Source organism: Pristiophorus japonicus, chromosome 2, assembly GCF_044704955.1.
Source record: "Pristiophorus japonicus isolate sPriJap1 chromosome 2, sPriJap1.hap1, whole genome shotgun sequence".
NCBI classification, from domain to species: domain Eukaryota; kingdom Metazoa; phylum Chordata; class Chondrichthyes; family Pristiophoridae; genus Pristiophorus; species Pristiophorus japonicus.
The window spans coordinates 370,661,327-370,684,875 of NC_091978.1; the positions used below are offsets into that span (position 1 = coordinate 370,661,327).

The 23,549-nt window shown below is 50.4% G+C and overlaps 1 protein-coding gene across 3 annotated transcripts in view; it reads left to right on the top strand.

The window, feature by feature from the left end:
- LOC139250708 (bifunctional methylenetetrahydrofolate dehydrogenase/cyclohydrolase 2, mitochondrial-like) overlaps positions 1-18,326 on the top strand; it is a 94,201-nt gene extending 75,875 nt beyond the window's left edge. For all 3 annotated transcript variants that reach the window (XM_070873096.1, XM_070873097.1, XM_070873099.1), the window contains exon 8: positions 15,149-18,326. In XM_070873096.1, the coding sequence (XP_070729197.1) occupies positions 15,149-15,264 (116 nt within the window). In that variant the 3' untranslated portion in view covers positions 15,265-18,326. The remainder of the gene's footprint in view (positions 1-15,148) is intronic.
- Positions 18,327-23,549: the final 5,223 nt, after the last annotated feature.

Below are 23,549 nucleotides of genomic sequence, written 5' to 3' on the forward strand. Positions count from 1 at the left end.
ATGAGACTCGAGGTGCTCAGCGCCCTCCCGGATGCACTTCCTCCACTTAGGGCGGTCTTTGGGCCAGGGACTCCCAGGTGTCGGTGGGGATGTTGCACTTTATCAGGGAGGCTTTGAGGGTGTCCTTGTAACGTTTCCGCTGCCCACCTTTGGCTCGTTTGCCATGAGGGAGCTCCGAGTAGAGCGCTTGCTTTGGGAGTCTCGTGTCAGGCATGCGGACAATATGGCCCGCCCAGCAGAGCTGATCGAGTGTGGCCACTGCTTCGATGCTGGGGATGTTGGTCTGGTCGAGGACGCTAACGTTGGTGCGTCTGTCCTCCCAGCGGATTTGTAGGATCTTGTGGAGATATTTCTCCAGCAACTTGAGGTGTCTACTGTACATGGTCCATGTTTCTGAGCCGTACAGGAGGGCGGGTATTACTACAGCCCTGTAGACCATGAGCTTGGTGGTAGATTTGAGGGCCTGGTCTTCAAACACTCTTTTCCTCAGGCGGCCGAAGGCTGCACTGGTGCACCGGAGGCGGTGTTGGATCTCGTCGTCGATGCCTGCTCTTGTTGATGGGAGGCTCCCGAGATATCCCTCAGTACTGCCCCTCCAACAGTGCGGCGCTCACTCAGTACTGCCTCTCCGACAGTGCAGTGCTCCCTCAGTACTGCCCCTCCGACAGTGCTACACTCCCTCAGTACTGCCCCTCCAACAGTGCGGCGCTCCCTCAGTACTGCCTCTCCGACAGTGCAGCGCTCCCTCAGTACTGCCCCTCCGACAGTGCGGCACTCCCTCAGTACTGCCCCTCCGACAGTGCAGCCCTCCCTCAGTACTGCCCCTCCGACGGCGCAGTGCAGCACTCCCTCAGTACTGCCCCTTTGACAGTGCGGCACTCCCTCAGTACTGCCCCTCCGACGGCGCAGTGCAGCACTCCCTCAGTACTGCCCCTTTGACAGTGCGGCACTCCCTCAGTACTGCCCCTCCGACGGCGCAGTGCAGCACTCCCCCAGTACTGCCCCTTTGACAGTGCGGCACTCCCTCAGTACTGCAGCACTCCCTCAGTTCTGCCCCTCCGACAGTGCGGCACTCCCTCAGTACTGCCCCTCCAACAGTGCAGCACTCCCTCAGTACTGCCCCTCCGACAGTGCGGCACTCCCTCAGTACTGCAGCACTCCCTCAGTACTGCTCCTCCGACAGTGCGGCACTCCCTCAGCACTGCACTGGGAGTGTCAGCCTAGATTTATGTGCTCCAGTCTCTGGAGTGGGACTTGAACCCACAACTATGTGACTCAGAGGCGAGAGTGCTGCCCACTGAGCCACAGTTGACACGCCAGTGGTAATGTTTCCAAGAACAGTTTGTTTTAAAAGCTCCTCGTGCCCTCCCGAGAGCAATGGGTATTATATAATCCGCTGATGGAGAACCAGATTACTTTCTTATAAACTGACCTGGGAATACATTATAGAATCCTTACTTGCCCATGTTTTAATTCACCGCTTTTTTTTCCACCCCATATTTCTCCCTCTCGCTGCTGTTCATTCGAGGGTTTTGCTTGATGGGCACGGACAGCCTTCCGATACCTTCCCAAGGCAGGCATTCTTTAGATAAGTGAAGTCCCTCATCCCTGGGATCATCCTGGTCAATCTCCCTTTCACTGTCTCTGCTCGAAGGAGAACAGCTTCTCTAGTTAAAAAACAAATTGTGGGGTCACTAGCAGGCCGGCATTTATTGCCCATCCCCAATTGCCCCCGAGTGGTGAGCCGCCTTCTTCAACTATAAAGGGCAGTTTAAGAGACACCCACATTGCTGTGGGTCTGGAGTCACATATCGGCCAGACCGGGTAAGGGCGGCAGATTTCCTTCCCTAAAGGGACATCAGTGAACCCGATGGGTTTTTACAACAATCCGGCAGTTTCATGGTCACCATTACTGACTCTGGATTTTTTTAAATTCCAGATTTATTTAATTGAACTTAAATTCCCCAGCTGCCGTGGTAGGATTTAAACTCATGTCTCCAGATCAGTCGTCCAGTACCGTAACCACTATGTTCCCGTACCTTGTACATAACTGAAGTCCGCCATCCCTGGTATCATTCTGGTCAACCTCCCCTTAACCTTCTCTGCTCTAAGGAGCACAATCCCAGCCTCTCCACTCTCTCCGTGTAACTGAAGTCCATCAGCTGGAGCCTCGGAGTCAAAAGGTGATGAGATCAAGTCCCACTCCAGAGACTTGAGCACAAGATCCAGGCTGACACTCCCAGTGCAGTACTGAGGGAGTGTTGCATTGTTGGAGGTGCAGTACTGAGGGAGCGCTGCACTGTCGGAGGGGCAGTACTGAGGGAGCGCTGCACTGTCGGAGGGGCAGTACTGAGGGAGCGCTGCACTGTCGGAGGGGCAGTACTGAGGGAGCGTTGCATTGTCGGAGGGGCAGTACTAGAAACATAGAAACATAGAAAATAGGTGCAGGAGCAGGCCATTCAGCCCTTCTAGCCTGCACCGCCATTCAATGAGTTCATGGCTGAACATGAAACTTCAGTACCCACTTCCTGCTTTCACGCCATGCCCCTTGATCCCCCGAGTAGTAAGGACTTCATCTAACTCCCTTTTGAATATATTTAGTGAATTGGCCTCAACTACTTCCTGTGGTAGAGAATTCCACAGGTTCACCACTCTCTGGGTGAAGAAGTTTCTCCTTATCTCGGTCCTAAATGGCTTACCCCTTATCCTTAGACTGTGACCCCTGGTTCTGGACTTCCCCAACATTGGGAACATTCTTCCTGCATCCAACCTGTCCAAACCCGTCAGAATTTTAAACGTTTCTATGAGGTCCCCTCTCACTCTTCTGAACTCCAGTGAATACAAGCCCAGTTGATCCAGTCTTTCTTGATAGGTCTGTTGAGGGAGTGTTGCATTGTCGGAGGGGCAGTACTGAGGGAGCGTTGCATTGTCGGAGGGGCAGTACTGAGAGAGCGTTGCATTGTTGGAGGGGCAGTACTGAGGGAGCGTTGCAGTGTCGGAGGGGCAGTACTGAGGGAGCGTTGCATTGTCGGAGGGGCAGTATTGAGGGAGTGCCGCACTGTCGGAGGGGCCGTCTTTTGCATGAGATGTTAAACTGAGGCCCCGTCTGCCCTCTCAGGTGGATGTAAAAGAAGAGCAGGGGAGTTATCCCCGGTGTCCTGGGGCCAATATTTATCCCTCAATCAACATCACTAAAACAGATTATCTGGTCATTATCACGTTGCTGTTTGTGTGGGAGCTTGCTGTGCGCAAATTGGCTGCCGCATTTCCCACATTACAACAGTGACTACACTCCAAACACATTCCATTGGCTGTAAAGTGCTTTAAGACGTCCGGTGGTCATTCTAGCCAATCTCCCTTTAGCCATCTCTGCTCCAAGGTGAACAATCCCACTTCTCCTGTGTCTCCCCATCACTGAAGTCCCATTAATATTTGGTTCACGTTAGGTGAACATTTTGAGCCGCCTGTGTAGACATGCAAGTTACTCAGCAATACGTTGTGTAATCCCCTGCAAAAGCCGGTTGCTTTTTGCAATCATCCCAGGAGTTTGCCGTAAGTAACATTTCTGTAATGTTGTCTTTCTAAAGCGTGGACTAGCTGTGGTTAAAAAAAAAATATCAGAAGTAATTGAAGTGAAAGTCACGAGTCGCGGACTGTTTAAATGATATCTGAACGTTGAACGAGCAGAAGCGAGGAACGTGAGGAGGAAGGGTTAACTCAGTACCTGGGGGGGGTCAAGGGATTTGAACAACCTCCCTCTTGTTATTATAGGGCAAAAGAAAATCATGCATTTCTATAGCGCCTTCATAACCACCGGACATCTCAAAGCGCATTACAGTTTTGCTAATAACACTTGCTCACTCGCGCAGCATGGTGGTCCCGACCTGCGAGAGGCCATCAGCGGCAGGTCGGGGCCATAAAAGGCGTGGCCCAGGAGCAGCGTGAAGGTATACCACTTCAGGGTACAGCGCGAGCTGGTGCAGGAGGGCGACGGCAGCAAAGAGTGACGTCATCAAGGTCCAGGTCGGTGATTGGAGCGTGGGCAGGTACAGCAGGAGCAGCGAGAGACTGGAGAGATGTGATCGGGGTCCGGGGGAGGCGCCAATTCGAGACCCAGGAGAGGCGAGGGCCCAGGGGCAGCACGGGCCCAGCCCACACTGCGATATGTGCACACACTGGGTCCGTGCAACAGAGCTGGTCTCCAGTCGTCCTGCTAAACCCTTGCTGTCATGTATTCAACTATCATTGTAACCCATGTAGAAACTGACCGAAGTTGTACACCGTGAGAACATTGACCACTAGGTGGTGAACCTGTGGGAGACACACCTAACCTGGTCTTTCAGGTATAAAAGGGGAAGCTCCACCCATCTTCAGCACTTCAGTGCTGGCGAATAAAGGTTACTGCTCACAGAGCGACTTACTCTCAAGTATGGGCCTCGTGTGTATTTATATTGTATAGTAAGGACATATGACTTGCCACTGGACCAAGACCTCGCTCTGTCAAGCCCGTGTGGTGGCTGGTGTGCAACGGTCACCCCACGTTAAAAAAATCCACCCACAGGCATCTTCCACCCTTCAGGATGTAGTTTGGGATCTGGAATATTAGGTCCTTCATTGGAACATCTGTGAACTCATCCTTTTTTGGCGTGGAAGCAAGTCATCCTCGATACGAGGGACCACCTATGATGATGATGACTGACCTGAGGTCTGTGCTGAGAGTTGGAGGGAGCTCGTTGCAGCTTTAAGGTCCTGCTTTTGGGTTAACACCACATGATCCATGACACTCCAAACAACCGAACACCTTCCATACGATTAAGGCCCAATGTAATCAGAGACTTATTTGGGGCTGAGGGAAATGTCTGTTAATATCACAGCAAACACAATTGTAATTTACCTTCAGAGACATATTGTAGGTGGTGGACATATCTAGGATTAGTAAGCACAGACTTCACAAAAAGTGCATGGGCCTCTAAGTGCGTGGGCCGTTCCACCATTGGTGCAACGCAGAAGGTTGTGTCAGCCGTGGCTCAGTGGGCAGCACTCCCGCCTGAGTCAGAAGGTTGTGGGTTCAAATCCCACTCCAGGGACTTGAGCACATAAATCTAGGCTGGCACTCCCAGTGCAGTACTGAGGGAGTGCCGCACTGTCGGAGGGGCAGTGCTGAGGGAGCGCCGCACTGTCGGAGGGGCAGTACTGAGGGAGCGCCGCACTGTCGGAGGGGCAGTGCTGAGGGAGCGCCGCACTGTCGGAGGGGCAGTACTGAGGGAGCGCCGCACTGTCGGAGGGGCAGTACTGAGGGAGCGCCGCACTGTCAGAGGGGCAGTACTGAGGGAGCCCAGCACTGTCGGAGAGGCAGTACTGAGGGAGTGCCGCACTGTCGGAGAGGCAATACTGAAGGAATGCCGCAATGTCAGAGGGACAGTACTGAGGGAGCGCCGCACTTTCGGAGGGGCAGTACTGAGGGAGTGCCGCACTGTCGGAGGGGCAGTACTGAGGAAGCGCCGCACTGTCGGAGGGGCAGTACTGAGGGAGCGCCGCACTGTCGGAGGTGCCGTCTTTTGGATGACACATTAAATCGAGGCCCTGTCTGCCCTCTCGGGTGGATGTAAAAGATCCCATGGCACTATTCCGAAGAAGAGCAGGAGAGTTCTCCCTGGGGTCAATATTTATTCCTCAATCAGCATCACTAAAACAGAGTATCTGGTCATTTTGTTAAGTTACAGGGCCAGTAATCCAGGGGCCTGGACTAATGATCCAGAGACACGAGTTCAAATCCCCACACGGCAGCTGGGGAATTTAAATTCAGTAAATTAAATAAAGCTGGAATGAAAAGCCAGTGCCAGTAACAGTGACCATGAAACTACCGGATTGTGGTAAAAACCCATCGGGTTCACTGATGTCCCTTTAGGGAAGGGAATCTGCCGTCCTTACCCAGTCTGGCCGATATGTGACTCCAGACCTACAGCAATGTGATTGTCTCTTAACTGCCCTCTGAAATAGTGGCTCAACCCCTTCTCGAGGGGCAATTAGGGACGGGCAATAAATGCTGGCCTTGCCAGCGACGCCCACATCCCACGATCGAATAAATAAATATAACATGGCTGTTTGTGGGAGCTTGCTGTGCGCAAATTGGTTGCTGCATTTCCTACATTACTCGGGACTACACTTGTACACTTGACAAAGCAGTGACTACACTTCAAAATGTATTTAATTGGCTGTAAAGCTCTATGGGACGTCCGGTGGTCGTGAAAGGCGCTATAGAAATGCAAGTCTTGCTTTTGAATTATCTGCCCCAGAGGGCTGTGGATCCTGAATCGTTGAGTATATTGAGGGCTGAGATCGATAGATTTTTTTGATTCTCGGGGAATCGAGGGATATGGGGACCGGGCGGGAAAGTGGAGTTGATGTCAAAGATCAGCCATGATCTTATTGAATGGCGGAGCAGGCTCGAGGGGCCGAATGGCCGACTCCTGCTCCTATTTCTTATGTTGCCCCACAGAGCAAGGTGAAAACGACTAGATAATCTGTCTCAGATAAGGTTTGGGTTACAGCTTCAGAAACATAGAAATTTACAGCACAGAAGGAGGGCATTTCGGCCCATCGTGTCCGCGCCGGCCGACAAAGAGCCACACGGCCCTCGGTCAGCAGCCCTGAAGGTTACATATAAACCTATGAACAATGACGGAAAGGTAAAGAGCACCCAGCCCAACCAGTCCACCTCACACAACTGCGACACCCCTTACATTAAAACATTCTACACTCCACCCCAACCGGAGCCATGTGATCTCCTGGGAGAGGCAAAAATCAGATAAAATCCCACGCTAATTTAGGGAGAAAAAATCTGGGAAAATTCCTCTCCGATTCATCCAGGCGATCGACACTAGTCCAGGAGATCACCCTGGCCGTATTCTATTCCCTGCAGTACTTACCATTATATCTGCGCTGTACAACAAAAGGTCATCCAGTCTAATCCCAATTACCAGCTCTAGGTCTGTAACCCTGCAGGTTACTGCACTTTAAGTGCCCATCCAACCATCTCTTAAAAGTGGTGAGGATTTCTGCATCCACCACTCTTCCAGGCAGCAAGTTCCAGATCCCCACAACCATCGGCGTAAAGAAGCCCCCCCCCCCTCAAATTCCCTCTAAGCCTACCACCAACCACCTTAAAACTATGCTCCCTCCTAATAGACCCTTCCACCAATGGAAATAGACCCTTACTATCCACTATGTCCAAGCCCCTCAATATTTTGTACGCCTCAATGAGGTCTCCTCTCAACCTCCTCTGTTCCAATGAGAACAAACCCAACCTATCCAATTTGTCCTCATAACTAAGATTCTCCATTCCAGGCAGCATCCCAGTAAATCTCCTCTGCACCCTCTCCAGTGCAATCATGTCCTTCCTATAATACGGCGACCAGAACTGCACGCAGTACTCCAGCTGTGGCTGAACCAAAGTATTATACAATTTAAGCATAACCTCCCTGCTCTTATATTCTATGCCTCGGCCAATAAAGGCAAGCATTCCTTATGCCTTCTTAACCACCTTATCCACCTGGCCTGCTACTTTCAGGGATCTGTGGATAAGAACTCCAAGGTCCCTTTGTTCATCTACACTATTAAGTGGCCTACCGCTTAATGTGAAAACCCTTTCCTTATTAGCTCTCCCAAAGTGCATCACCTCACACTTCTCTGAATTAAATTCCATTTGCCACTGCTCTGCCCACCTGACCAGTAGATTGATATCCTCCTGCAGCCCATGACTTTCCTCTTCATTATCAACCACACAGCCAATTTTAGTATCATCTGCAAACTTCTTAATCATACCCCTATATTCAAATCTAAATCGTTGATATATACCACAAAAAGTAAGGGTTCCAGTACTGAGCCCTGCGGAACCCCACTGGAAACATCCTTCCAGTCACAAAAACATCAGTCAATCATTACCCTTTGCTTCCTACCTCCAAGCCAACTTGCCACTTTGCCCTGTATCCCATGGGCTTTAACCTTCATGGCCAGACTACTATCTGGGACCTTATCAAAAGCTTTGCTAAAGTCCATATATAATACATCGTACACACTACCCTCATCGACCCTCTTGGTTACCACCTCAAAATATTCAATCAGGTTAGTCAAACACGATCTTCCCTTATCAAATCCGTGCTGACTGTCCCTAATTAATCCTTGCCTTTCCAAATGCAGATTTATCCTGTCTTTCAGGATTTTTTCCAATAATTTTCCCACCACTGAGGTTAGGCTGACAGGTCTGTAATTACTCGGCCTATCCCTTTCCCCCTTGTTAAACAAGGATACTACATTAGCAGTCCTCCAATCCTCCGGCACCATGTCCAGATCCAAAGAGGACTGGAAAATGATATTCAGAGCCTCTGCTATTTCCTCTTTTACTTCGCTCAACAGCCTGGGATGCATTTCATCTGGGCCTGGGGACTTAGCTACTTTCAAAGCTGCTAAACCCCTTAATACTTCCTCTCTCACTATATTTATTTCATCCAGAATATCACACTCCTCCTCGATAGCAGTATCTGCATTGCCCCTTTCCTTTGTGAAAACAGATGCAAAGTATTCGTTAAGAACCTTACCACCATCTTCCGCCTCCACACAAAGATTACCCTCATGGTCTCTAATAGGCCCTACCCTTTCTTTAGTTACCCTCTTACTCTTAATATATTTATAGAACAACTTAGGGTTTTCCTTAATTTTACTGGCCAAGAATTTCTTGTGCTCTCTCCTAGCATTCCTAATATCCTTTTTAATTTTGCCTCTTAACTTTCTATGGGCCCAATCCTTGCCATGACTTGCATCAATTTTTTTGGAGTAAGTTGTTTTTTCTGGCGTAAGTTTAAAAAATGCCATTTTCCCCAAAAAATTTGCTCCAGAGTAAGAAGTCAGTTAGGTACGATTTTTTTTTAGGTCGTTTTTTTTTTTAAAAAGGGGGCGTTCCCAGACACACCAGTTTTGGCCATTTATGCCACTTTGGCCAGCTAAAACTTACTCCAAATCCACTTAGGTCAGCGTATGCGGCCAGCTCTGAAAAACCTTGAGGGCAGTGAAGAAAAACCAGTGCACATTCGGCAGACATTAGGGCAGGGGCAGGGGAGGGAAGGGAACTGGAGAGGACCTCAACAACCAAGCACCAAACATTGCAAGGAAAAGCTCAAACAATTAAATTACTAATAAAAATGAAATAAATCCTACTGGAGAAATATGAGCTGCTGGCCGTGATGTCACGGGGTGGGAGGGTAGCCAGAGAGACACTTTTTCTCCCTCCCCCAAAACACTCTTTCTCCCCCCCCTAAAACTCTCCTCCCCGCCCCAATACATTAATTCTCTCCCCCCCCCCCCCCCCAATACGCTATTTCTCTCCCCTCGCCCCTCCAAAACTCTCCTCCCCCCCTCCCGCCAATCAAAACTCTCAAGCACAGCCACTAAATAAAAAATAAAAGTGAAGTCCTACCTCGGCCGGGAACTCAGCGGGCCGGCCGGCCGCTGCGGGAGACCACTCGGTCGGGGATAGGGCGCGGCGAGATCGGGGCGTCCCTTCGGCCGGGGATAGGGGCTGCGAGCATCGGGTCCTGCTCACAGTCCACAGGACACGCTGGGAGGGCGAGGAGCATGCGCACAGGTGCCGGCAGTGCTTTCTGCGCTAGCCTGTTGCTCCGCCCCCCCCCCCCCTTCAGTCTCCACGCCACGCCATGACTCCAGGGACACCGCAGAGCGGCCAGGATGGGCCCCCTTTTTTCTGGCGCCCTTTCCAGCGTGCAAAGTCGCCGCGCTTCAGGTTAGTACGCTGAAAAAACGGCTTGGGCAATGTTGGGCCCAAAGATTCTATAGTATTTAGCCATTGATAATTGACATAAGCGTCCCTCTTTTTCTTTATCCTCCCCTGTAAGTCTCTAGACATCCAGGGGGCCCTAGAATTATTTTTCACAGCCTTTTTCTTTAAGGGCACATGTTTGGCCTGAGCCTTCCGGATCGCCTCCTTGAATGCCTCCCACTGTTCCGACCTGCTTTCCCTCCCCCATTCCATGAGTGGTATGCTCTCGCAATATTCTCTCAATGATGGAAGGCTTGGATTTTTACTGGAGGCTTCCTAACAAATTCCGATCAGTGACGGCCCTCGCAAAATCGTCAGAAAATCTCACGTTGTGGTTACGCAGTGTGCCTTTGTGTTGCACCAACATTCCTTCCGTCCGCGTACATCAACCACCACCCAAAGTATGCACAGTAAGGTATCGTATAACTGTCAGTGCACTTGTCTGAGCTATAATTAGAACCTTTCACTTTCATGTGCACTTTTATATTGTCGAATCAGAGAAAGAGGCCATACGGCCCCTCGAGCCTGCTCCGCCATTCAATAAGATGATGGCTGATCTGATCATGGTCTCAGCTCCACTTCCCCGCCCGCTCCCCATAACCCTTTACTTCCTTATCGCTCAAAAATCTGTCTATCTCCGCCTTAAATATATTCAATGACCCAGCCTCCACAGCTCTCTGGGATAGGGAATTCCACAGATTCACGACCCTCTGAGAGAAGGAATTCCTCCTCATCTCAGTTTTAAATGGGCGACCCGAATTACTCCAATCAGTCCCACTCTCCCTGCTCGTTCCCCGTGGCCCTGCAATTGTTCCTCCTTTTCAAGTATTTATCCAATTCCCGTTTGAAAGTTACTATTGAATCTGCTCCCGCCGCCCTTTCAGGCAGCGCGTTCCCGATCACAACTCCCCCTCTGGTTCTTTTGCTAATGACCTTAAATCCATGTCCCCTGGTTACCGACAGTTTCCCCTCATTTACTCTGTCAAAACCCTTTGTGATTTTTGAACATCTCTATTAAACCATCCCCTTCGCTCTAAGGAAAACAATCCCAGCTTCTCCAGTCTCCCCACGTAACCCTTGTACTGCTGGTGTGAGGATGGCAGCAAGAGTGAGACGTTTGCAGTGACACAGGATGGTCACGATAGCTCGAGAGTAAGCACAACTGAATCTTAATCCATTCAAGACTTCATATAAACCTTTCTATTCAACCTCAACGACTCTGGGGGAGAATTTGGCCTGGCTTGCACCGCCTGTTAGTGCCTGCGGGGGGCGGTAACGGGACAGTATGGGATTAACGGGCGCGGCCAATTCACTGATACCCGTGAACCTCCCTGGCGGTTTTGCGTTGGTGCTAACACTGAAGGGTGTTTTGTTTTAAACTCTATCTTGATTCGTAGACCTCGGGAATTAGAGGAAACAGGACGACACGTGACGCTAAGTTTAGGCTTAACCCAAGTGTCAGTTTTCATTACGCAAAAAACTAAGTAAAAACTACAGAACTAGACTTCTGAGAGAATTGACTGAAGACATACAATCGCCCGTCCAGTTCCTAGCTGTAATCGTGGATTGTAGGTTTGTGGTCGCTGGTTCCATGACTGGTTGTTCCCTCTTCTGTTCATTCTCTTCAGTTCTGTTCCTTTCCTTTTGCTTCCGTACTTCGCTTTGCTTCTGTACCTCTCTCCTGAGCTGCTCCCAGCTCGTATACTTATATCCATTTTATGAATAATGCCCCGCTGAGCTGCAGTTTCCGATAATGTGTTTGGATCGATATGTTGTTTGTGGTGATTCGTTTCACTGACTGATGGTGATGGACCTGGATGTCCCCAGTTTGCACACGGAGTCTGCAGGGACAAAGATAACTCCTCATCTTAAGCACCCCGTTCTCCAAAAATGTGCACCTTGTGGGGTCCCTTTGTTGTTCTGGTCCCTTGCAGACTTGGAGTCTCCAGAGAGAATTATTTTTTACCCCACCGGCCAATCAGTTCAGGAGCTCCTCTGTGGGTTCATATCAAATGTATCAGACCCATTGCTTCTATGCATAAACTCAGCCTGGTTCGCAACCACAGAGATTGTCCTTAATCCTCGAGTCTCGTGGCCGAGAGCGTGCAGAAAACAAGCGCAGGCAGCGGAAGGAGCGTGCGGCAAACCAGTCCCACCCTCCCCTTCCCTCAACCACTGTCTATCCCACCTGTGACAGAGACTGTAATTCCTGTATTGGACTGTACAGTCACCTGAGAACTCATGCTAAGAGTGGAAGCAAGTCTTCCTCGATTCCGAGGGTGTGCCTATGAGTCACTGCCTGCCCCAGGTTGGTGCTTTTTTCCTCCCTTTGTCCAATCAATCCCCCAAAGTCTGTATTAAATCAAATTAATCAATTTATAGTTTATGGCCTCTTTCTGTGCCTTTGCAAAAGTGTGTAACCTTACAACACTTACCTCCTCGCTGTCCTGCGCCCCGGAGATCGTGACATCAGCCGGTGCGTAGCACCGCGTTACCGCCCCGGACGCGATATTTGCTCCCGCCCCCTGCAGCATCGCCGGGTGTCAACAGCGGCAGTTGCAGGAGGTGGTGTCACCTTGGCTGGCCGCTCAGGGAGCGATAATCACTGGCAGTGGGGGTCAGCTAGGGCAAACCTTATTTATCTCTCTATTCAGGTGCCTCCCGCTTTCTTTTGCCCCCGCGATTGCTCAACCCCGCGTGCTCTCTCTCAGAGCGCTTGAGGGTCGCTGTGCGAGTATCGCACGTGCCGGGGCCCGGCCCAACACAGACACAGCCTTTCAGGGAGGGAAGGAGACTGTACCGAAGGCAGCACTGCCCCGAGCACTGCTCAGCGCCCTGCCGGTCATCATCATCATAGGCAGTCCCTCGGAATCGAGGAAGACTTGCTTCCACTCTAAAAGTGAGTTCTCAGGTGGCTGAACAGTCCAATACGGGAATTACAGTCCCTGTCACAGGTGGGACAGACAGTGGTTGAGGGAAAGGGAGAGTGGGATTGGTTTGCCGCACGCTCCTTCCGCTGCCTGCGCTTGGTTTCTGCATGCTCTCGGCGATGAGACTCGAGGTGCTCAGCGCCCTCCCGGATGCACTTCCTCCACTTAGGGTGGTCTTTGGCCAGGGACCCCCAGGTGTCGGTGGGGATGTTGCACTTTATCAGGGAGGCTTTGAGGGTGTCCCTTGTAACGTTTCCTCTGCCCACCTGGGGCTCGCTTGCCGTGAAGGAGTTCCAAGTAGAGCGCTTGCTTTGGGAGTCTCGTGTCAGGCATGTGAACAATGTGGCCCTGCCCAGCGGAGCTGGTCGAGTGTGGTCACTGCTTCAATGTTGGGGATGTTGGCCTGGTCGAGGACGCTAACGTTGGTGATCTGTCCTCCCAGGGGATTTGCAGGATCTTGCGGAGACATCGTTGGTGGTATTTCTCCAGCGATTTGAGCTGTTTACTGTACATGGTCCATGTCTCTGAGCCATACAGGAGGGCGGGTATCACTACAGCCCTGTAGACCATGAGCTCGCCGTACAGACAGCAGCACTATGAACATTGCTCCACACTCTGCCGCTCCTGCCCCTCTCACTCCCTGTAGCGCTCTAAGGGAAGTGGTTAGCGCTTGATTCAGCTCCACTTCCCTCGTGGAGCACTAAACTGGAAGTTCCTGACCAAAGCAAATCTTTTCCACCCAAATACTTTTGCGCTCCCTGAAAAGTTAGCGCTCCAAACATTACGCTATGCAATTCTCGCCCTCCCTGTGGCAGCGAGTTCCACATTCTCACCACTCTCTGGGTAAAGAAGTTTCTCCTGAATTCCCCATTGGATTTATCAGTGACTGTCTGATATTGATGGCCCCTAGTTCTGGTCTCTTCCACAGGGGGAAACATCTTCTCTACGTCTACCCTATCGAACCCTTTCATAATTTTAAAGATCTCTATCAGGTCACCCCCTCAGCCTTCTCTGTTCTATTGAGTAGACTAGGCCGATACTCTCTAGAGTTTAGACGAATGAGAGGTGATCTCATTGAAACATACACAATTCTTACAGGGATTGACAGGGTAGATGCAGGGAGGATGTTTCCCCCGGGCTGGGGAGTCTAGAACCAGGGATCACAGTCTCAGGATAAGGGGTCTGTCATGTATCTCACACTACTGTACATAACTGTATCTTACCATGCTATACATGACTGTAACCAGAGATGACCTGTAACCACCAGCTTACCTTACCACCAGGGGTGCACTTGCAGGAGACACTGGATACCTGTCCCAGACAGGTATATAAGGACAGGTCTCAAGCAAGTGTGGCATTCGAGAGCTGTGTAATAAAGGTGTAGGTCCTGAGTGACCTTGACTTCACTATGTGCCTCGTGTGAATCTGTACTGAGGGGACAGGACTTTACAGTGTCGGCCATTTAGGACTGAGATGAGGAGGAATTTCTTCACTCAGAGGGTGGTGAATCTTTGGAATTCTCTGCCCCAGAGGGCTGTGGAGGCTCAGTCGTTGAGTATATTCAAGGCTGAGATCGATAGATTTTTGAATTCTAGGAAAATCGATGTTTATGGAGATCGGGCGGGAAAGTAGAGTTGAGGTCGAAGATCAGCCATGATCTCATTGAATGGCGGAGCAGATTCGAGGGGCCGAATGGCCGACTCCTGCTCCTAATTCTTATGTTATTATGAAAAGAGCCCCAGTTTGTTCATTTAATTTATAAACAATGGAGGAGAAATTCAGTCACGCATCTGCCACAGAATTGGTCGGCTGGGCCCTGAGTGTGGGTCGGGGCGCTAGGGGAGGCGTTACACACCTCTCTCAGGGCGCTAGGCCGGCTGAGCATGGGACAATCCCCGAGCTAAACAGCCGGCCTCGGAGCGCCCCGAGAGAGGCCTGGGGGGGGGGGGTGCTGGGGGGGGGGGGGGAACCTGAAAAACACCCACCAAAAACATTCCCAATAAATAACTCACGCCACGACAACATAAATCGCAAATAAAAACCAATCACACTGACCTGAAGTGGACGTTACTGACCTCACTGAAGCGGCTACAGCTCAGGCCGCCCGCTTTCCCTGGCGGTCCCAGCAGGGGGCGCTGCGGATTGGGCGGCCGCCAGAAATCGAGGCGGTGTCGCACCCAGGGGGCGTTGCACCCCGGCTCACCTCCCCCCGGGCGGTGTTGCTCCGCGCTCCCGCCGAAATCCCGCACCGAATGTCCTGGCGGGGTGCTGGACCCTCCATTGCCGACCCTCCTGGAGCGCTAACAGGGGCGGCAGAAGACCGAAACTCCAACCCAATATGTGTTAAAATGGCGTGTGTGTGTGTGTGTGTGTTTTGTCCTCACAGAGCTGAAGAAGAAGGCGAGCTACATCACTCCTGTCCCCGGAGGAGTGGGCCCAATGACTGTCGCAATGCTCATGAGAAACACTCTCATCGCCGCCAAAAAGTCTGTTACCTACTGAAGATTGCACCACTGAAGGAATCCCTGTCCTCTGACGTACAGTCTTAAGTTATAACACATAAAGAATATTTTTGTTAACTTATATTTATTTATATTTGGCTGTAAAGTGTTACACGTGTGCAATGTCTACTTTATGTCGAGCTTTGGAATGGCGAATACTGTGTCTACACTCATCGAAGGCTTGGCGTTCCGGCTGCTACTCCTCCCTGCATGCTAGGACAAAGTGACACTGCCAGTCCTGCTCACCACATCGTAGTGGTTGTCCATCGGGGCTCTTACCATCTATTATTCACGGGAGGAGTATCTGGTAAATGTAGAGGGCAGATAAGTGTTATGTCACTAAGTGCCAATAACAGCACCGCAATTAGGAGCAGGAGTCGGCCATTCGGCCCCTCGAGCCTGCTCCGCCATTCAATACGATCACGGCTGATCTTCGACCTCAACTCCACTTTCCCGCCCGATCCCCATATCCCTCGATTCCCCGAGAGTCCGAAAATCTACCGATCTCAGCCTTGAATATACTCAACGACTGAGCCTCCACAGCCCTCTGGGGCAGAGAATTCCAAAGATTCACCACCCTCTGAGTGAAGAAATTCCTCCTCATCTCAGTCCTAAATGGCCAACCCCTTATCCTGAGACTGTGACCCCCTGGTTCTAGACTCCCCAGCCCGGGGGAAACATCCTCCCTGCATCTACCCTGTCAATGTCCCTCAGAATCTTGTATGTTTCAATGAGATCCCCTCTCATTCTTCTAAACTCCAGAAAGTATCGGCCTAGTCTACTCACTCCTCATAGGACGGCCCTCAACAACAACTTACATTTATATAGCGCCTTTAACGCTGTAAAACGTCCCAAGGCGCTTCACAGGAGCGATTATCAATCATAAACGTGACACCGAGCCACATGAGGAGATATTGGGACAGGTGACCAAAAGCTTGGTCAAAGAGATGGGTTTTAAGGAGCGTTTTAAAAGAGGAGAGAGAGGCGGAGAGGTTTGGGGAGGGAGTTCCAGAGCTTGGGGCCCGGGCAGCTGCAGGCACGGCCACCAATGGTGGAGCGATGGAAAGCGGGGAATACGTGAGAGGCCAGAATTGGCCACATTGCAGAGATAAGAAAACAGAAATTAAATTTGGGGTGTTCAATATGCACAATCACCTGGAGTTTTCCTTAAGCCTTATTCATATTGTTTGGATCGCCGGTGATTTATGTGCCGTCTTGAATGAAACATAGAAAATAGGTGCAGGAGGAGGCCATTCAGCCCTTCGAGCCTGCACCATCATTCAATATGATCATGGCTGATCATTCAACCTCAGTACCTCATTCCTGCTTTCTCTCCATACCCCTTGATCCCTTTAGCCGTAATGGCCACATCTAACTCCCTTTTGAATATATCTAATGAACTGGCCTCAACAATTTTCTGTGGTGGAGAATTCCACAGGTTCACAATTCTCTGGGTGAAGAAGTTTCTCCTCATCTCGGTCCTACATGGCTTACCCTTTATCCTCAGACTGTGACCCCTGGTTCTGGGCTTCCCCAACATCGGGGACGTTCTTCCTGCATCTACCCTGTCCAATCCCGTCAGAATTTTCTATGTTTCTATGAGATCCCCTCTCATTCTTCTAAATGGATTAAGATTCAGTTGTGCTTCCTCTCGAGGTATCGTGACCATCCTGTGTTATTGGAAACATCTCACCCTTGCTGCAACCTCACACCAGCAGTACGACAATTACATGGAGAGGTTGGAGAAGTCAGGGTTGTTCTCCTTAGAGCAGGGAAGGTCAAGGGGGAGACTTGTTAGAGCTGTTCAAAATCATGAGGGGTTTTGATAGAATGGATCGGGAGAAACTGTTCCCAGGGGCAGGAGGGTCGGTAACCAGAGGGACACGGATTTAAGGCGATTGGCAAAAGAACCAGAGGGGGAGATGAGGAGAATGTTTTTACGCAGCGAGTTGTTGTGATCGGGAACGCGCTGCCTGAAAGGGCGGTGGGAGCAGATTCAATAGTGACTTTCAAACAGGAATTGGATAAATACTTGAAGGGGAGGAATGTGCCGGGCTGTGGGGAAAGAGAGGGGGAGTGGGACTGATTGGATCGCTCTGTCACAGAGCCGGCACAGGCTCGATGGGCCCAATGGCCTCCTCCTGTGTGGTATGTGATTCTATGAAACTAAACACATTTATATTCAGCACCGAGTTTCTCATGAACACAAAGAAGGATTTTACCTTTATTTCTGATTTCGATTTTGGGGAACTCTCTCTGAAATGGCCTGGTCCTGGCACCGAGTGATTCTTATTGGGGACTTTATTCCCACGCTTTCCTAGCCCCGTCTCCCACCATCCAACCTCCATAAACCTCAACCCATCCAAAACTCAGCTGCCCAGGTCCCCCATCACCCCCCTCTGCTCGCTGACCTACATCGGCTCCCGGTCCCAGCAACGCCTGGAATTATCATCTTCGTGTTCATATCCCTCCATATCCTCGCCCCCTCCCTCGCTCTGCAATCTCCTCCAGCCCCACAAACCTCCCCCTCCCACCCCCCGAGATATCTGCTCTCCTCCAATTCCAGCCTCTTGCGCATTCCCCAATTTCCAGCGCTATATGTACATGTATTGTCAGCCGGCGAATTAATTTTGATGCCGGGTTTACAGACGGATTTACCTGTATGCGGGAAATAATGATACCAAAGAGTGGTGTGAGAGGTGGGTAAAGAACCGACTCAAATGGTTTTTGTGATCGTCCTCGTGCATTGTTACAGCATCGATCTTCAACTGAGCACTGACACATGTAAAAAAAACTCAAAGTAATCTGTATGCAACTTTTAAACTGGAGCACAATGTCTATATGAATATAATGTCACGGATCGATCTGTATAAACTCATGTCCTGTATAATGTACCATTGCAAAGGGTATTTTGGTCTACATTTGTATTATAACATTTACATGTTACATAAGCTCAGCTCTTTGTCAACTGTGGTCTGTGCTGAGTCTTTACATCGCCCAACACAACACTTGCAGCAAGAAGTAATTGCATTAAACTTCATACTTATTAAACAAGTATTGCCACCACTGCGTCAGCCAATGAGATGGATCGGAGCGGGACTTACGGCAGAAATATCAAGTGTATGTATTAAAAAAATGGTCTGTTTTTTTGGTGCGCCCCATTGCCGTTGTGAACGCGGGATCTGTGCCGCGATTGAGCGGCCCCAGTGCTCGGCTCGAGTGTCGGGCTGTTGGCACGGCAACCCCGCTCCCCGGTGCTCCAGGCACGAGCCGTTTTATACTGCAACGTTTACAGCTTGGCCCCTTCCCTTTCATCCAGGGGAGAGACCCCCCCTCTCCCTGTACGGTCCATCGCGTAGCACCATGTCCCACACCCGACGTGTCCGCCTTGCTACCGTCCCAGGAAGGATGTGGGACGCGTTATTTTTCAGGGGCAGCACTGTCGGAGGGGCAGTACTGGGGAGTGCTGCACTGTCGGAGGGGCAGTACTGAGGGAGCGCTGCACTGTCGGAGGGGCAGTACTGAGGGAGCGCTGCACTGTCGGAGGGGCAGTACTGAGGGAGAGCCGCACTGTCGGAGGGGCAGTACTGGGGAGTGCCGCACTGTCGGAGGGGCAGTACTGAGGGAGCGCCGCACTGTCGGAGGGGCAGTACTGAGGGAGCGCTGCACTGTCGGAGGGGCAGTACTGAGGGAGCGCTGCACTGTCGGAGGGGCAGTACTGAGGGAGTGCCACACTGTCGGAGGTGCCGTCCTTCGGATGAAATGTTTAACTGAAGCCCCATTTGCTCTCTCAGGTGGATGTAAAAGATCCCATGGCACTATTTCGAAGACGAGCAGGGGAGTTATTCCCGGTGTCCTGAGGCCAATATTGATACCTCAATCGACATCATTAAAAGTAGATCATCTGATCAGTAACACATTGCTGTTTGTGGGAGCTTGCTTCTTCAATCAGAGGGTTGTGGGGATCTGGAACTCACTGCCTGGAAGAGTGGTGGATGCAGAAACCCTCACCACATTTAAAAGGTGCTTGGATGGGCACTTAAAGTGCATTAACCTGCAGGGTTAGGGACCTAGAGCTGGTAATTGGGATTAGACTGGATGACTTTTTGTTGGACTGCGCAGATATAATGGTAAGTACTGCAGGGAATAGAATACGGCCAGGGTGATCTGGACTAGTGTCGATCGCCTGGATGGGTCAGAGAGGAATTTTCCCAGATTTTTTTCCCCCAATCAGCCTGGGTTTTATCTGGTTTTTGCCTCTGATTGAAGAATCTTCCCCTCTAAACCTTCCACCAACCTCCTTAAACCTATGCCCCCTCGTAATTGACCCCTCCACCAATGGAAATAGGCCCTTACTATCCACTATAGCCAGGCCCCTCAACATTTTATATACCTCAATGAGGTCTTCTCTCAGCCTCCTCTGTTCCAATGAGAACAAACCCAGCCTATCCAATCTGTCCTCATAGCTAAGACAGAAGAGGTGAGGGCCCAGGGGCAGCATGGACCAGCCCACACTGCGATATGTGTGTGCATTAGGCCCGTGCAGCAGAGCCTATGTCATCCTGGTTAACCCTTACCACTGGACCAAGACCTCGCTCTGTCAAGCCCCGTGTGGTGGCTGGTGTGCAACAAACACCCCACGTTAAAAAAATCCACACACAGGCATCTTCATGGCTCCGGTTGGGGTGGAGTGTAGAATGTTTCAGTATAAGGGATGTTGCAGTTGTGTGGGGCGGACTGGTTGGGCTGGGTGCTCTTTGCCTTTCCGTCATTGTTCATTGTTCATCGGTTTATATGTAACCTTCAGGGCTGCTGACCGAGGGCCGTGCGGCTCTTTGTCGACCGGCGCGGACACAATGGGCCAGAATGGCCTCCTTGTGCGCTGTAAATTTCTGTGTTTCTATGGGGCCGAAATTCATCACCTCACCGCCCACTGCCACCAACATTTCTCCTGAAGATCTGCCCAGTGCCACTCTCGGGGTGGCCTGGGGCGGGCGGGCGGGGAGAGCCACCAGCAACCGCCCGCTGACATCCGTGGACGGCCGAGTGGCGCAACTGAGCTCCCAGATTCCTGCGGGCGGGAGTCGCCGGCCATCAGCGGCATTTGGCGGGCGGAAGCCTTGATCAAAATTGGCCCCTATGTTTCCATGTAATTACAGTCTCTGTCACAGGTGGGGCAGGCAGTGGTTGAAGGAAAAGATGGGTGGGACTGGTTTGCCACACGCTCCTTCCACTCCTGGGCCTTTGAAGTGCAGTTACAAAAGTTAATTGATTGCTCAAGCGGAGAACCTACGGCAATTATGTCACAATCTCTCAACAAGGAAAATACATTGGAAGTAATTGTGAAATCATTCCTCTCTCTCGCTTGTCAACCTCATTGAGACCAGTAACAAGCTCTCCTACATCTCTGTCCTACAACCTTCACACCATGCGTATAACTGTAATGACTCTAGAGTCTGGTTACTGTAAACTCACCCAGGTGCAACCTGATCCATCTTTATTCCAGCTCAAGAGTACCAGCGTGACAAAGACACCCAGCTTATATACAGGTGACCAAGCACACATGCCACATGCGTGCTGCCCGATGACCTCCAACCGCGGCGCCCTCTGGTGTCTGGTGACCCCCAAGCATTAATACATAACAACATCCCCCCTTTTAAAATCGTAACCACAGTCTTTTTACAAATTGAGACGTTCTGGGGCTTTCCTCTCACGAGTTGATCGTCTCAGTTCAACTTTGTCTCTGGGCGAGCGTTCTTAGTCCGTTGAGACTGAGGGCTGAGTAGCCGATCTGACGGGAGTGGTCATGACCACATCAGAGACTGAAGGTTCAGAGTCAGTAATGTCAGCAGAGTCGTCTGATGAGTGAACAATGGTTGGTGACTGACTGCATCTTCCTCACTCGCTTCCAGTTCATCCGTGTGCCGCAGTTTAACCTGGTCAAGGTGTTTCCTGCATGTTTGCCCATTCTTCAGCACGACAATAAACACTCTGTTACCCTCCTTGGCTGTAACAGTGCCAGCGATCCACTTTGGATCATAGTTCAGTACATAAACTGGATCGTTGACCGAGATGTCGTGTGACACGGCAACACGATCATGATACCCTTGCTGACTTTGACGTCTGTTTTCAACACGATCATTCAAATCAGGATGAACAAGAGAAAGCCTGGTCTTGAGATTTCTCTTCATTAGGAGTTCAGCAGGAGGAACCCCAGTAAGCGTATGAGGTCTTGACCTGTAACTGAGCAATATACACGACAACCGTCTCTGCAGTGAGCCCTGATGCCATTGAATTTCATGAACTCCTGGAATGTAAGACTTGTGAAGCAAGATCCGTTGTCGCTCACAACAATGTCAGGCAAACCATGAGTAGCAAACATGATACGAAGGCTCTCCATGGTACCTGTAGACGTGCTGGATGACATAATAACATACTCTATCCACTTAGAATATGCATCTACTACGACAAAAAACATCTTTCCTAGGAACGGGCCCGCAAAATCAATGTGGATCCTCGACCATGGTTTGGATGGCCACGATCAAAGACTCAGCGGAGATTCCGCTGGTACTTTACTTGGCTGCATGCAAGTATTGCACTGATACACACATGATTCCAGATCAGAGTCAATTCCAGGCCACCAAACATGGGCCCTAGCAATGGACTTCATCATGACAATATCAGAATGAGTGCTATGAAGTTCACGTACAAATTTTTCTCTGGCTTTCTTAGGCATGATTACACGATTACCCCACAGTAAACAGTCTGATTGAATGGACAGTTCATCCTTGCGACGGTTGTAAGGTTTGGCCTCCTCACGCATCTCCATGGGTACGGCAGACCAATCACCACTGAGGACACACCGTTTCACAACCGATAAAATAGGATCATGGCTGGTCCAGATGCTCACTTGTTGAGCAGTGACAGGGGTTCCTTCTCTCTCAAAAGCATCCATTACTAACAGTAGATCTGCAGGTTGAGGTGCCTCCATCTCAGTTGTGGGTAAGGGCAGACGACTCAGTGCATCGGCACAATCCTCAGTGTCACGTCTGACAGATGACGTAATCATAGGCAGACAATGTCAGCACCCACCTTTGAATGCAGGATGATGCATTGGTATTAATACCTTTGTTTTCTGCAAACAATGAAATGAGTGGCTTGTGATCCGTTTCTAGTTCAAAAGGAAGACCAAACAGGTACTGGTGCATTTTTTTTACCCCATACACACAGGCCAAAGCTTCTTTCTCTACCATACCGTAAGCTCTTTCTGCTTTAGACAGACTTCTCGAAGCATACGCAACAGGTTGTAGCTTTCCCGATTCATTTGCTTGTTGGAGTACACAGCCAACCCCATATGATGAAGCATCACAGGCCAATACAAGACGCTCACGCGGATCATAATGAACAAGCAACTTGTTTGAACATAGCAGATTCTTGGCTTTCTCAAAGGCTCTATCTTGAGACGCACTCCAGACCCAGTTGTCGCCTTTTGTTAGTAACACATGCAGTGGCTCTAGTAAAGTGCTCAATCTGGGTAAGAAATGACCAAAGTAGCCCAAGGAACGAAAGCAGCTCTGTCACATTCTGAGGCCTGGGTGCATTTTTGATGGTCTCGGTTTTCGGAATCAGTGGGCCTGATGTCATCAGCAGCGATCTTCCTCCTGAGGAATTCAACTTCAGGTGCCATGAATACACACTTCGAGCGTTTCAGCCTGAGTCCCACTTTGTCCAGACGCTGTAGGACTTCTTCAAGATTGTTCAGATGTTCAGCAGTGTCGTGACCTGTGACCCGAATGTCATCTTGAAACACGACAGTTCTAGGAACGGACTTCAGTAAACTCTCCATATTCCTCTGAAATATGGCTGTAGCCGATCGAATCCCAAAAGGACACCTGTTGTCGATAAACAGTCCTTTATGGGTGTTGATGCAGGTGAGTTTCTTCAAAGTGTTGACAAGCTCCTGGGTCATATAGGCCGACGTGAGATCCAGTTTCGTGAACGACTTTCCATCAGCTAGCATGGCGAATAGGTCATCAGCCTTCGGTAACGGATACTGATCCTGTTTCGAAAATCGGTTAATCGTAACCTTGTAATCTCCACAAATCCTGACAGTGCCATCACTGTTCAACACAGGAACAATGGGACTAGCCCACTCGTTAAACTCGATCGGTGATATGATCCCTTCACGCTGGAGTCTGTCAAACTCAATTTCAACCTTCTCCCTCATCATGTACGGAACAGACCGAGCTTTGTGATAGACAGGCCTTGCATTGGAGTCCAGGTGAA